General features: G+C 39.9%; 1 protein-coding gene across 1 annotated transcript in view; it reads left to right on the top strand.

The window, feature by feature from the left end:
• The window catches only part of DRP2 (dystrophin related protein 2), a 55,474-nt gene that overhangs the window by 23,607 nt on the left and 16,032 nt on the right, over positions 1-15,835 (top strand). Inside the window, exons 7-14 of the mRNA XM_072431562.1 lie at positions 2,696-2,774; positions 6,445-6,505; positions 6,980-7,041; positions 7,632-7,706; positions 8,595-8,796; positions 9,621-9,706; positions 10,573-10,730; positions 14,930-15,096. Of these exons, the coding sequence (XP_072287663.1) occupies positions 2,696-2,774; positions 6,445-6,505; positions 6,980-7,041; positions 7,632-7,706; positions 8,595-8,796; positions 9,621-9,706; positions 10,573-10,730; positions 14,930-15,096 (890 nt within the window). The remainder of the gene's footprint in view (positions 1-2,695; positions 2,775-6,444; positions 6,506-6,979; positions 7,042-7,631; positions 7,707-8,594; positions 8,797-9,620; positions 9,707-10,572; positions 10,731-14,929; positions 15,097-15,835) is intronic.

Below are 15,835 nucleotides of genomic sequence, written 5' to 3'. Positions count from 1 at the left end.
TTTTGCCACCTTTGTGTATAATCAAGTGAAATGGATAACCCCATTTATAGGATATATTTCTTTCAGAACCGCAAGTAGAGGCTTGATGGCACGCCGTTGATCCAATGTAAACTTGGACGAATCTGATAGCAATTAAAGGCGTGCACCTGCATATTCAATGGGCTCTGCATCTCTAGCTTTGCGCGTAATATTTCCCTGGTCCTGTAAAAATGGATCCTGCAAAGCACATCCCTCGGTCGCTGGGGATCTTTACTCCATGGGACCAATGTCCTGTGGAGTCTATCAATCTCTAGGTCCACATCTGGGGGTGCCCCTAACAGTGAGGCAAAAATAGAGCAAACTGCAGAATGGAGACCTGAGTTAGGGAAAGATTCTGGAAGCCCCCGTGTGCAAATATTGTTGCGCCTGTTACGATTTTCTGCATCATCCTGGAGTAGAAATAACATATTAGGTTGAGCTTCATGTCTTTCTAGCATGGTACTGTGGGTTGCCATGTGAGTAGCAAGGTCAGAATAGGCATTTTGCAACGTAAGCATGGTAGCTGTAACTTGCTGTATAGAGCGCTGCATAGCCTGGAACTCTTATTTACAGCTCGCTTCCAACCTGCCAATACTTTGTTCTAAATCATGTCTAGTGGGTAAGGCCCCAAGATGAACCCTCCAGTCCCAGTCATCCTCACCTATTACAGAAGAATTCATGGAGAGAGATGTCTTTTCCATAGAAGCAGGGGTAGTGGGGCTCCAGGTTGGAGAGCTGGGAATGCTGGCCGTATGAAGATGAACCTCTAATATATCCCCAGTAACAGCTGTAACTGTAGAGGATCTGCTGGTCAGCTTGCCATGCGTCCACACTCCTATTGCTTCAGTAGCGGCTGCAGGATTTACTAGAGGCTGAGGCTTTGTGGCTTGGTCCCTCACAAAGCGGGCGCTGGGGGAAAACAGGGAAGCAGGCCGGTTTATTTTTCTGGGTCCCCCTTCCTTTGGGACCTATCCGGAGGTACAAATAAGGCAATAATGTGCTGAAGAAAGCGGTGGGTTCCTCAGAGTGGCAGAGAGCTCAGGGGAGACACGTCCTATGCCGCCATCCACCGGACACACCCCCTTGTCCTTCATTTTTCACAGATAGTCCACAATATTATCAGTTCTGAATGCACAACACTTAGTAGTGATAGACACCTTGGATTTATGGAAAAAGTGTTGCAATGGGTGGAATTGGCAGCACATTGACTTCAAGTCAACAGGCCAACAAGGGACCAAAGCCAGATGTCCCATCCGGCCTGCTAGCATGGGTCTGCTAGCATTGTAGCAAAAGCTTTGGGGAAGGTGACAGAATCATGCAATCAACAACCCAATAAGCTTTGTTTAGAGCAATGGGTAATCTGGCAGTGTCCTCTGCCCAAAATATTACAGAATGCCCCTGGCATTCTTTCTCAGATTGAAAATTGTAAACGATTTAACAAATTTCTCCAAAATAATGGCATTGAAAGAAAAGCCCCAAGCACTCAATAAATATGTTCCCGATGAACTCTGATAAAGAGAGTGCATGACACCCCAAATGTGTAGGTTTATGGTGCTACATATAGTGTGACGTTTTTGATAATATGTACTACCTTCAGTTAAAGTCACATGGTCATGTAACCAGGCTCTCTTCTTTCCAGCATTTGTTCTTACATTCTTTAAAGGACATTGCTGGCTTTAGAGTGCCGAATCAAAGGAAGAAGAGGTGATTAAGCTCACTACTGTGCTTTTTAAATGTGTCTAATATTTCAACAATTTGAAACACTAGCTTTCTGCTTAGAAAAAGCAAAAAAGAAAAATCTAACCCACCTGTTCACATTTCAGATTGAAAATACCAATGCATTTTTTTGTTTTTGTTTTTGTAAGCAAAAGTGCAAAAACAGTCCAATAAATAAAAAATAACTCTCATATGGGGATCATTTCATATCTATGCAGTAATGGCAGCCTTCATATTTCTCTCAGCTAAGGGTTTTTAATTTCATTCCACCAACATTCAACAAAGTGAATATGTAATCAATCAGGTGAAGGAAAAAATGTGGAATCATTCATTTCATTTTCAATGAAATCAACTATCTGTACAAGAGTGTCATCATCATTATTTGTCATTATTTAATCCCTAGTCATGGTGAGTAGGATACCTCAGACGTTTTTTTCCTGAACATATTATTCCTTTCTTGGAGGATACCTGGAGGTTTTCGCAAGTAATTCCATCATTGTGCTTTAAGATTGTTCTGGTTCATTCTTCTTAGTTGATATTATACATCTACAGGGGAAGCCTTCAAAGGTGACTTCATATGCTATGCCCAAACCAACTCAACTTGCCACAGGGAGGCTACAAGGCCTTATATTTTGAAACATGTTGACTGTACCATATAGACTCATTAAAGCTGAATAAAAGCAAATATAGTCTAATACAAAGGGCATGTATATTCCAATTTAAATCTTGGAATGATTTTTGTAGTTTTTCTATATCTGTCCAGTAATCCACCATGCATGACACTTTGCCTTGGTGCAGGAGCTTCCTGAGACCAGTAACTGCTGCTAACTCTTCTTGTGCAGGGTACCTGATCTTGTATCTCCCCCTTCCATGCTTAGGCGGACACCCTAGCCTCTTCCATATATATGTAAAATTTTTAAAAGGAAATCCAATAATAAGAAACATTTTTCTCTCTTTGCAGACTTCTGTGGCAGAACGCTTGCGGCAGCTGCAGGATGCTCACCGTGACTTTGGACCTGAGTCTCAGCATTTCTTGTCATGTGAGTTCCTCCGTTCTTTAACAGTGAATTACATAAAGAATAATTCTCATCATGTTTCAAAGAATAAATGCAGAGCGGGTAAAGCATTATTTCATTATGATTAGGGTTTGCCTTTTTTGTATATCTGTCCAGTTGCAGTGATTTTCATACACTCCCTTGATTGCATATCAAGAGTCAACAGAGGGCACAACAAAGTGATCGGTCTTGATATACAGTTGACCAATTGCCTGTTGATGAATTTGAAGTGATCTCTCACAAAGAACAGAACATGCAAAAAAGATTTCCAAAGAGGAACCAAATTGTGTCCAAAGCCAGCAAAGAGCAAATTACTAGTCCCTCATATTGCCTGTTGTCGCCATGCAGTTGATAATTACCCCATTATAAGTCTCGTTCTTTATGATGTCTCTAGGTGAACATCCTGGTAGAAGCAGGGCTTTGCTTCCTTAGGTCAGAACCTCCAGCAAGGAGAACAATGAGAAGCACAGTGGTGCCATCACCTAATCTCACTCTGAAATTACTGACACTTAAGCTTCATACAGATGTCCAATGGATGTCAGATGATTGTTGCTAGAAATGACCTCTTAGCTCAGTACACACAGCACTGTTTAGTTCAATAGAGGGAGGAGTACGAGCAAGCAGTGCCTTACTGTGTTGTCCTATATGGTAATTCCCAATTGGTCAAGAATGGCTTTGTGGGGCCGCTTTACACATGTCAGATGTGCACAACTGTTTGTCTCAGGCAACTCTTATCTGGCGTGTGGACTTAGATCTCCCATTGAAGATTTACATGTATGAGATTCAAGGGCTTATTAAATAATTGCATTGCATTAAAGCAACTAATTGAATGCCAACACACCCTAGTATGCACTAAATGTTATGTTTTACACAAACATTCACATGCACCTACCAGCCTACCCAAAATGCACCCAACATTCTCCTCTCCTCTGCTTTACCCAGTCTAGCATCCAAGCAACAGCTAATCTATTCTAAGCTGTCAACACCTTCAAGCCCAAAACCCCATTCATGTACAAAGCAATTACCATCTAATACAACACAAAAGGCTCATCAAATGTCTATACAGAGCATGTGATTATAGAAGTGATTCAATATATAACAGCATAATTGCTGAACATTTACAGAACAATTACAGCCACAATATTAATAACAAAACAATCCTACAGATGACAGTGTGATGAGCCCTTCCAAAGCACATAATACAAGCCAATCTAATATTCCTCACCACTCGGCATGCAAAAATGTCCCCTCCTCCACATCATGCATTGGCAGAATTGGAACATTTTTTGTAGTGCAAGTTTGTTACATAGATGGGTTTTATATACAGTTTATTACAAGACATGGCTACATTATGGTAACTTTTATATTCATACTGGATGTTCAGTGGTATAAACTAAGAGGTGTTGGGATCACATGTGGGATTGTTGGTTTTATGTACATTTTTTGCATTGAGATCATGGCAATCTCCACTTGCTCTGGTGCAGTTTCACATTCCCATACAGGCATGAACCCCCACCCTGTACTCTGCCATGCAGAATGAAGGTAGGCACCAGACCAGGTTGGCACTGTGCTATGGAGGTAAGTATACAGCATTTATTATTTCAGGAGCACAGGAGGAAGAGGGGTTTGTGTTTGATTTTCATACACTATATGACCAAAAGTGTGCAGACATCTAAAAATCATAACTACCTAAATAGCGAAAGATATGTGGCCAACCCTCTAAATCAGTGTTTCTCCACCAGGGTTTAGTGGAACCCTATGGTTCCTCTAGAAGTTCCCAGGGGTTCCTTAAGTAATGCACAATTTTTGCATCTCAGGTCAATTTAATTGACACCTGTGGTACTTTTGGCTATCTGTAAGGGTGACATTCTTCTCACTGACAAGCAATTTAAGAGCCATTCATCCCAATGACCACCACACTAATGTAATGTGAGCTGTGGATGTTGTAAATATAGCTGGGGTTCCCAAAAGGTATGAAAGTTTTTTCAAGGGTTTTTCTATGTTAAAAAATTGAGAAAAAATGCTCTAAACATTTAAGCTCAAGTGTTTCTAATTAGGAATACTGTTAAAACTACATCATACAAGGTCAGTTCAGAACTTCCAGCCTTATGATTTGGGAAAGTATCTCTACTGTTCCAGCATGACTGTGCCTCCCATGTACAAAGACACCTCCACTAAGACATGCTTTGATGATTTTGTGTGAAGGAATTTCAAAGGCCTATACATAACCCTAATCTCATGCCTATAAAACCTATGGTGGGCTAGCACTTGTAAAATCAGTTACCTGTCCACTCAAGGCTGAATGGGAACATTTCTAAGGCTTTCCACACTCCAAAACCCCGTGGAAAGCCTTTCTAGTAAGAAAATCAAACTCTTGATGACCAGTTATTAGTGCATGTTCATTAACACCCCATGACCAGTTTATAGAACAGGGGGGTCAAACTCTGGCCCAGGGGCCAAATCTGGCCCCCAGCGTCCTTTTTTTGGCCCCCAAAGGAATCCCAAATATGAACTGCAGCTGGCCCACCACTGCATTGAAATAGCACCACTACTACAATTCCCAGCATCACTCGTGTCTATAGACCAGCGGGCTCTGTGCCTATGCGTGGCCCCGCATTGGACTGCTTTATAGATGCAAGTAACGTCTTTTATTAGCGAGGCTATTTCAATTAAGAGGGAGTTCCAGCGGGGGGCCACTCATAAGATTTAGCTCGGCATTGGCCACGTCTGGCATTTCCAGCACTCCCCCTCAGCTGTACTTTTCCTTGCTACTCCAAGGCATGGACTTGAATGGTTGGATTTTCATAAAAGAATATTGTTATTATTGTTAGCCTGTGCAAAAAGGTTACCATTGAAATTTAACTTAGAAGGCTACAAATAGAAAAAAAGGCATAGGATTTTTTCTTAAATAAAAAAAAAATTTAGGCCTCTTTCTCTATTATAAGCTTGTTCCAGATTGAATGTGAAGCAAAACCTCTTTGTTTCCATATGAAAAGGGTTTATGTCTAATGAGAAGGAAACATTTCCTCAATTTTTTCAATAATTTTCAAGGATCCACAATAACCCCATAGTGACCAGACAACAATCTTTGTAGCCCTCAGTGACACAAACCCTTCATTTATAATACCTTTATCTCTATATGTATGTACAGATATATTAACAAAAGTGTTCTATAAATTAGGATATCCAACATGCTTTTATAGATATGGTGGTCAGGTGTCCATCAACCCAATTTATTAAAGCCCTTCAATACTGAAGAGGATAGATTATCATGGGAGAGCCTGAGCAGTCCAGTAATCCAGAATAGATCTGGTCCAGGGCTGAAAACATTTGCCAACTAATAGAAAACAATTTTAAAAGAAATCCAGTCCAGGTTTGCTTGATCATCCTAGTTTTCCAATGATAGTGTATGTTCTCCAATCTCCACTCTCTAAAAACTTTAAAACTGTAAATCTGTCCTGCAACCAATCCTTTATGTTGATCTGGTAAGCTACAGAAACCAGGAAATGTTCAAATTTACAAAGATATTTGATAGACAAGTTCAGGAGAAATTTAATTTAAAGACAGATTAAATAGTTACTCTAGATTAATAAAAAGAAAATGAAAACACATAATATTATCATTTAATAAAGCTTTCTGTTTATCTCTATTTTAGCATCAGTACAGGTTCCTTGGGAAAGAGCAATATCCCCCAACAAGGTGCCATATTACATCAAGTGAGTAACCAGGAATGGCATTTCTTCTTCCTTACGGTCTTTCCTTGACTGTTACCCACTTTGCTTTAAAGTAGAAGCCAATTTGTTTTGTTTTTTAATAGACTGAGGAATAGTTATAGATATTGTGAAGAATGGCGGAGAGTTGTGTGACAGTTGGTGGTTGTTAGGAGATAAATTTTAAGTTGGAATTGGGCATTTGGGGATGTAAATTTAGACAGTTTAGGGATTAGGGACAAGGGCTGTGGTTGAGGTTACAGATATCTCCCTGCCATTGACCAGGTCTGGGAAGTGGCAAGGAAACGGGGGGTGGAATTAGTGTAGATTGGAGTTTAAGACTATGATCCTGATTTAATAAACCTCCCCAACTGCAGAAGATAGACTATCATGGTCATAATATTTCCTTATTGATTTATTAAAGCAAAACTGATCCATTTTGTCTCAATTACACGTTATTTTTATATCCTTCTTGTCTAGTCACCAAGCACAGACAACATGCTGGGATCACCCAAAAATGACAGAGCTGTACCAGGCACTGGGTAAGAATTTTGGGGTCTATTTATAAATGTTTCTATTGAAAATTCATATAACTACTAATGCTACTAAACAACTAATTTTCATATTGTAATCGGGATTGGGTTATATCCTAACTCCAGATAATATAGCAAATTACCTTTGCAGTTAGACGGCAAGGATTAAATGCTTTTGCCTAGGGTATCTATAGGGTGTCTATCTCTTTTATGTACTTTATTCCCTCATTTCCACAAGTTCCTTGATGTGTAACTGGTCTCTTCTTGGCTGGGGACACAAACATTGACATAATCCCTTACAATGCAGGACCAGCAATCCTGCATTGCAAGTGAGGGTACAGAGGATCTGACCACAACCTGCTCCATCGAATGGATTAGGAGGGCAGAAGGTGATCTTGTCCAAAATGAGTTTATAATCCTTGAAGAATAACAATTCATGTCTGGTTTCTGTATTTCACTGTGTTTCACTGAGTCCACTGTACATTTTAATTTATATGAATGGTCAAAATCACAGTCAAAGAATGTGTGTATTTTAAACTACTATGGTACAACAAGCCAATGGATTCAAAGTGGACCTTTATCTTCTTTGACTTTTTCAGGTGATCTAAACAACATAAAGTTCTCTGCATACCGAACGGCAATGAAATTGCGCCGAGTGCAAAAGGCTTTAAGATGTAAGTTTTTGGTACTTTAAAAGACTAGACATTGATATTTTTTTACATCCATCTATTTTAGTGGTTTGTTCCTTGTAATAAAAGCTACATAAAAAGGCATTTTTGTATATATATATATATATTCTGCTACAGCTAAGTAGTCCACATAGGTTTATCCCCATGTGTAGCCCTCATAGTCTATGATTGGGCAGTGAAGGAGACTGCATTGACTGCTGTCTCCCATGCATTGCTGTCTCTCATGCATTGCTATCATTTTTTTTTCCTATCAGCACACTTGATTGGCTCCTTTTAAAACCAAAAATGTTACCACCAAGTTTTGGGAATCTGGGGAGGAAACCCAAAATCTTGGAGACCTGTATCCATATCTAGCTATATATGAACCTGGCTATATTTGAACCTGGGACACTATTGTTGCAAAGCCTGAATACCACCAACTTGGAACTAGACTAATGGAACCAGAGAATCCAAAATAACCCCCAAAAAATTGCTACCAGGTGGTGTCCCTTCTGCAATAAAATAGGCATACCTGCCTAAATGCAAATTTTTTTAGTCTTCACTCCATCATGGGCATCGCCTTCTGCACCCAGTCCTCTTCTGGGTGTCAGATCTTGGCCAGCTTGACTGGCCAGGCTGAGATGACATAACATTCAGTCAGGGAACCCTAGGGAATGCCGGGATACCTGGTATATACTGGCATCCTCACTAATGAATCCCTTAAATTTCATTTGCAACTTTTTCATTTAATAAACTACTTTGCCACCAATGGTATTTCATTTATTAAATATTACATTTGATTGCTTTTTATTATTCTCTTAACATAACCATGTAATCCACATTTTCTGCTATCTGAATCCTTCTCCCTTTCTTCTTTTTGTTCTTCTTCCTTAGTGGACTTGGTCACCTTGCCCCTAGTCTCTCAGATATTTGGCTGTGACACCTTACAGTCTTTGGATCGCAACCTTGATGTACTTGACGTCATTCGCTGCCTGAGCTCTCTATATGAACGATTAGAAGAAGAACGTGGACTGCTAGTCAATGTTCCTTTATGTGTGGACTTGGCTCTCAACTGGTTACTAAATGTCTTTGATGGGTATGAGTTAAAATAAGTATTCATGGGGTGACAAGTATAACAACTCTTAATATATCCTTAAAGTACCTGCAGAAGCGTTTATTGTCCTCTTGATTCCCAAATGCTTGACCTTTCCTAATGGGGCAAACAGCAGTGTCAGAGCTTAGCTGCTCCCTAGCATTCCTTTTTTTCCTATATAATAGGCTTACTCACTATCACTCCCTGTTACAGAATGACATGTTCCCTGCCAAGGCAAGAATGATGTAATCCTGGTCGGCCAAGGTGACATTGAATGATTGTCCTGAAGCCTCCTGACATTGATTTCCAAGGGGACTTAGGATAGGCACTCACAGACACATTTTAAATGTTGCACAATGGTGCAGGAAGGTGACAGTGAATCTAGGACCAAGATGGTGCAGAACAGCATCCAACAACAAGTCGTTGAGTAGAAGATGGCAACATAGGGTTAGATATGCATGGTAGGCATTTAATTCTATCTATTATGAACAACACATACAAACAGTAAGGGTAATTACCCTATTAGAATTCATTTAAGGAGAGTGGAAGTTACTCTGGAAGACCATTGTATAATAAGAATGGCATTTAGGTTTAAATAGACAATTAGGGATTGTAACAAGACTGTGGTGCTTGATCACAAGTGATTAACTCCAGGAAGAGGTGCCAGGGAAGGTCCCGTAATGGTGTATTCCAATGAATATAAAGGGATGAAGACTTTGAAAAAATCCAAAACAAAACTATTCCTGAATTATATGTCAAACCTTTTAAAATACCAACATCAAAAAATGTAATAATACATTTTCTCCCCTTTCTTTCTGTCTCCATAGTGCTCGCAATGGAAGAATCAGGGCTCTTTCCTTCAAAGCCGGAATAGTCTGTCTTTGTAACAGCGATGTCAAAGGAAAACTGGAATGTAAGTAATTGACAGTAAGAGTAAACATTTAATAAATAGACATTTAAGAATAGCACTGTGGCTCAGAGGTTAGTACTTTGGCTTTTGCAGCACTAGGTCCCAGGTCCAAATCTCAGCCAGGTCTCCAGGGAGTTTAATGGGTTTCTCCCAGGTACTCCAGTTTCCTCCCATATTCCAAAAACATGTGGTTAAGTTGATTGGCTTTAGACTATATTAATGACATGTGACTAAGGTAGGGGCATTAAATTGTGAGCCACTTTGAGGAAAAGCTAGTGATATGACAATGGGCTTTGTGAGTAATATTTCGGCACTATATAAATACAAGATAATTCCAAAATATGAGAACTGAAATATGAAAATCTATATGAGCTTTTTAGATGTCCCAAAAACACAGGAATTAAAATCAAGCTGTCATCCCCTCCAGTTTAGCCTTCACTCTTCTAGAAAAGATTTTCTTAGGATTTTGTAGTGTGTGTGTAAAAACATGTGCTTCATAAGCCAAAATTGGAATTTTCAATTGGGTTATGGTAAGGGAGCTGTGTAGGCCACTCAGGTTCCTCCACACCAAACTCATGGAGGTGGCTTTGTACACAGGGGTAAAGTTATCCCTGAACACATAAGATCTTTCTACCAAACTATTGACACAGTTTAGAACCATAAATACCTTTAATGTTGTTGTATATTGTAGCAATAGGAAAGTGAAGTTTCCTTCACTCGAATCACCAGAACTCATTTGGTGGAGTGTCCCTGTGGTTTTGGTGTCTGTGTTTCTACCCACATTTAACAGTCCTAGTGCCATAAAATGTGATTGTGAGAGTTGCAGTGTTTAAATTTTGACAACTTTTAAACAAGTAATTTTGTTTTAGATTTATTTTCACAGGTAGCAAAATCTGATGGAACATGTGACCAAAAGCAACTAGGCCTTCTTTTGAATGAAGCAATCCAGATACCGAGACAGCTTGGAGAAGTGGCAGCATTTGGGGGAAGTAATGTTGAACCCAGCGTTAGGAGCTGTTTCCGATTTGTAAGAACAATGCATAAATTCTATTTCCATAAACGCTATATCAGTGTTTCTCAACCAGGGTTCAGTGGTACTCTGGGGTTCCGCCAGAAGTTGCTAGAGGTTCATTGAGCAATGAGCAGTTTGTGACTCTCAAGTCAGGTTAAGTGACACCAATGATCTTTTTGGCTATCTTTAGGGCCGCATTCTTCCCAAATGCCAGCAACTAAGAGGCATTGTTCTCACTGACCACCACACTAATACACTGTGAGCTACGGATATAGTAATTGTAGCAGGGGTTCCCTGAAGACCTGAAGTAGAGGTTCCCCCATTTTAAAAAGGTTCAGAAGCCCTGCACTATATGGTGTGAAATCTGTGAACTGATGACCTTTATACCTTCTTCGATTGTTAGATATCCCATTCCAAAACCATGGAAGTGATCCCCCTTTGCAGCAATACCAGCCTCCATTCTTCTAGGAAGGTTTTCCACTACTATAATCCCTCCTAGAACAACAAAGGTTTTTATAGCCATAAAGTAGATTAGTGCCCATGATTTTTGAACAAGATGCCCAGCAATGTCATATAGGGGTGATGACCATAAAGTGTCCACAAGCTTATGGCTATATAATGCATCCTTCAGTCTATCTTGCAGGGGATTGGATATCCTTCACAAAGTGAATTTTAACCGTATCCACAGAGCTAAGTGAAAATTATTAAAGCAACCTACACTTTCTTAGTAAATCATCCCCAATGTTTACATTTATTGTAATTTGCGTTTGACCTATGACTTCAGCAAGGGTCAATTGCCCAGCACTAACCCCTTTCTTTTGTACTACTTTGAGATTTTCCTCTTTGAAAGGTACAGTTTAGTAAGTGCTAAGTAAATCGTAGAATCATGTAGAGGGTTCCATGCAGGGAAATAAAAGTAAAAAGGTCCACCCCCCATTCATTACATGGGCGTTGGTGATCACAATACTATACATGTAATCTCCTGATATATCAACATATTAGAGAAGAGGGAAAGGGAGGGAAGGGGAAGAAAAAGGTCCCTCTTTCTAATATGTTGATATATCAGGGGATAATATGTATAGTATTGTGGTCACCAACCCCGATGTAATGGGTGGACCTTTTTCTTTGATTTCCCTTTTTGCAACCTTTTACATGATTGTATGGTTTACTAGCCACTGTCTCTTATGTATGTATGACTACAATATATATCACATAGCTTTGCTTTTTATTTTTGTAAGTACAACTTGGGGAAACCCTGCTAAAATCAATTCACTGAGAATCATTAGGAAAAATAAGGGTAGGTGATGAAAATAATGTCCCTTAAGAGTATTGGTCAGTGAACCACCTTTACAATTATTGCTCATAAAGCAACTGGCTCTGCCATGTAGCATTTGCCTTAAATCAGTGGAGGTACCATTCATTGGAAGGTCAACCCCTAGCAAAATCTAGAGGAATCCTAGGGTCTACAAAACGCTAATTGAAATTACTTCTTTAGGGTGTTACTTTAGTGGCATCTTGAATCTGCTAGGGCTACTGATCTCACTTCCAAGATGGCAGCAGCCATCAGTAATCTTGGGGTTTTTGGATGACTTTAGAGACTTTTACATGTAACTAAGATGCCTAAAATATATAAAATGAAAAAACATTATATGTAAAGATTGCTCCAAAAATGAATCAGCAATACATCCAATGTTTTCTCTACTTGCATTTTAGATATTTGTTTATATTCTGCAGAAACAACAAATATATTTTAGATTTTAGCAACAGAGAAAGCAAGAAACAAAAACTGTGTGCCAAGCTGTGAACAGACAGTTGTTTTTATAGTATCTAACAAGCCGTCACATTAGTTTTTCAAGTTGTTGCTCTTGGTGAGAGAATTTTTTCCAATTTTCAAGACACACAGCTGTTTATAAATTAACAGTAGAAAAACATATTTACGATACGACTGAGCAATACCCTTGAAAGCTGACATCCTGCATGAAATTTAACCCCAATTGTGTTATTCAGGTTTATTTTACTGACAGCAAGCTTCTTTCTGAGATGAACACACACTGATTAGGCCTCAGTTGTCATGGAGACACTGTGGAGTGCTATGCCGTATATAGTGTTCGCTCCTAAAACAGATTAGTCTCCATTTAAGGATAACTGCATTTTCACAAACAGTTCAGTTTCCCTGTGCCCCCTTCCCTTGTCCTAAACTTGTTGACCAAGGGGTTAAAGTTGGGCAAAGTAGATGAAGTGGGCAGAGAAGGACAGCCGACCATACAACCTCAGGAGGGAATAAAGTGATACCGGTAGTTGTGCTAACTGGAAATAGGTACAATAGACATGAGGGCAAGGCATTAGCTGATCAAAGGGGTTTGGGCTGCAAGAAGTAAAGAAAGATTGATCTAATTGGGGCAGCACGGTGGCTCAGGGGTTAGCACTCTGGCCTTTGCAGCGCTAGGTCCTAGGTTCAAATCCCAGTCAGGACACTGTCTGCATGGAGTTTGCAGGTTCTCCCCGCGTCTGCGTGGGTTTCCTCCGGGTACTCCGGTTTCCTCCCACATCCCAAAAACATGCAGTTAGGTTCATTGGCTCCCCCTAAATTGACCTAGACTACATTAATGACATATGACTATAGTAGGGACATTAGATTGTGAGCTCCTTTGAGGGACAGCTAGTGACACAACTATGGACTCTGTACAGTGCTGCGTAATGTGATGGCACTATATAAATACTGTATAATAATAATCTAATTAATGACTTTGCATAGAAAGGTTTGTGATTTCATTGTGTACAGATGATAAGAGAGAATGATGAAGAGTCTTGGACTAGAGCAGCATAGAGCTGCAGAGCAGATAGGAAGGAGAGCTTTAATCAATATACCTACACTTTGTATGTGTTTCAAAAAAGCTTTTGATGCACCAACCCATTGGGATTCAAAGTCAAGAGTAAAATTAATTTCAATATAATATCCAAACATGCAAGCCAACTCATTTTGGAGGCCCTGTTGCAGACCTTCGTCCGGGCTTTAGTTAGTAAAAAGGAAAGCTCTAAATTTTCATGCAACTAGAACAAAATGATTTGTTCAATTTGAGTTGTATATGTCTAAACCATTGTTTATCAACCAGGGTTCTGTTGAACTCTAGGGTTCCTCCAGGAATTGCTAGGGGTTTCTTGAGCAATGAGCAATTTGTTCTTCTCAGGTGAGTTACCAATAACACCAATTAACCTTTTGGCTTTCTGTAAGGCTGACATTCTTCCCAATGACTGGTAGTTTAAGGCTACGTACACACTTGCAATGCTTCTCGTCCGATAATCGTCTCTGGACGAGAATCTGGTGTGTGTACAGCGCCCGTCATCCATCGTCCGAACAACCGTCCTGGCGCATCCACGGGACGATGGACAATGAACAATTGTAATGGAAGTGAAGGGGGAGAAAGCACAGCGGGGTGCTGCTTCATTGTTCTCCCCCTCCCCTCTCCATTGAGCAGAACGGTGCTGTATGTATAGCACTCGTTCATGCATAGTGCAGTCCTTAGTCTTGGAAAGGATCGTGAAAGATCCTTTCCAACAACAATTATTGCACGTGTGTACCCAGCTTAGGAGAAATTCTTCCCACAGGCCACCACACTAATAAACTGTGAGCTGTAAATATAGGAATTATAGAAAACATTCCTTAAAGATCCCAAAGTTACTTTAAGGGTTCCCCTATGTTAAAAGATTGAGAAACTCTGGTCTACAAAATCAGGGAATTAGCATTTTTATCTTTGATTTTTGTGTTTTGAGGACAGTGGAGGAAGACTTGGGAGAAGCACTAAAAGAGACCTCTAAAAATAGCTAGCAATCATTGTCAGGAAAGATTTGCAACATGTAGGTGTAAAGAGTGTGAATGGTGTGGGCACTGGCAATGGAGGAATCAATTGTCACACAATTGTCATGGTGATGGAGAGGTCAGCTTCTAAGCCTTGGCAGTAGAGGGATATTTTCTGTTGTCTTGGTAATGGAGAAATATGGAGATATGGAAAGAGAGAGATGGGTCGCACTCCGTTTGTTGAGATGACGGAGGGATGCTCTCCGGTGATGTTTCCATTGTAACAGAATCATTATCGTGGCAAATGTTCAATGTGTTGTGATGACTACTCACTTAACATGATGTTTTTTATTCTACATACACAATATCTACTAAAGAAAAATATATATTTTTTTGTTTTCTACGGTTTTTTGGATAGACCAGTGGTGCAACCGTACTGGAGTTGTCTCAGTTCCTTGAATGGGGAAGTTTGGAGCCCCAGTCATTGGTATGGCTTCCAGTTTTACATCGTGTGACATTGGCTGAGACAGTTAAACACCAAACAAAATGTTCAGTCTGCAAACAGTGTCCTATAAAGGGTTTCAGGTGAGTAAGCTAACTTGAAGACAAAAAAAAAGTCTTAAAAAAACAAAAGTGAGTTATTTAATATTCTATTACAAGGTCAACTTGTAATTATGCAAAAAAATACCTTGGGTTAAATTGTCCGTGTTCGCAAAACTTTAAAGCCAGTTGAGCACTACGTCCTACATCCTACTTCAAGATGTTAGATTATGCAAAATTAACATTGAACACAAGAAGTGTACTATGTGGCCAAGGTATGCTGATACCACTCCAAATGGGTGGGTTTGAGTGTTTCCAGTGATGGGTACTGTTAATGGTAAAGCACACAGAGATAAAGAGGCATTAATGGATAATTGTGCTCTTCTAGCCATGTAGTTACATTTTGGGAAGGTCCGATTTTAGCATGACCATGCTCCTGTGCACTATGGTTCCATCTTCCCCACCACCCAATACATTAGCCAGTTGGTTGTTAAAGGTTCACTAGCTATCTCCATATTCAACTATCTATTCTAGGATACTTTCATCAGGAAGGTGACTTTATCTGGGTATGACTGTCACCAATTGGCAAACACACAACACAAAACATTTCTCTGCCCTATGTGCTGTAAGCTTGATATGGGATTGCTTGTAGCAAAAGGCTTGCAGCAGTTCAATGAGGCAAAAATAGTTCAGGCACCTGCCTGGATTCTTGATTATAGCACAAAGTTGCCACTTAACCTAAGCTAAAAACATGACAAGGCAAACATTAGCCCAGCTGGGCCAC

The sequence above is a fragment of the Pyxicephalus adspersus genome, chromosome Z (genome assembly GCF_032062135.1).
Source record: "Pyxicephalus adspersus chromosome Z, UCB_Pads_2.0, whole genome shotgun sequence".
NCBI classification, from domain to species: Eukaryota; Metazoa; Chordata; class Amphibia; order Anura; family Pyxicephalidae; genus Pyxicephalus; species Pyxicephalus adspersus.
The sequence above is the reverse complement of the archived record's forward strand: the minus strand, read 5'-3'. Positions and strand labels throughout refer to the sequence as shown.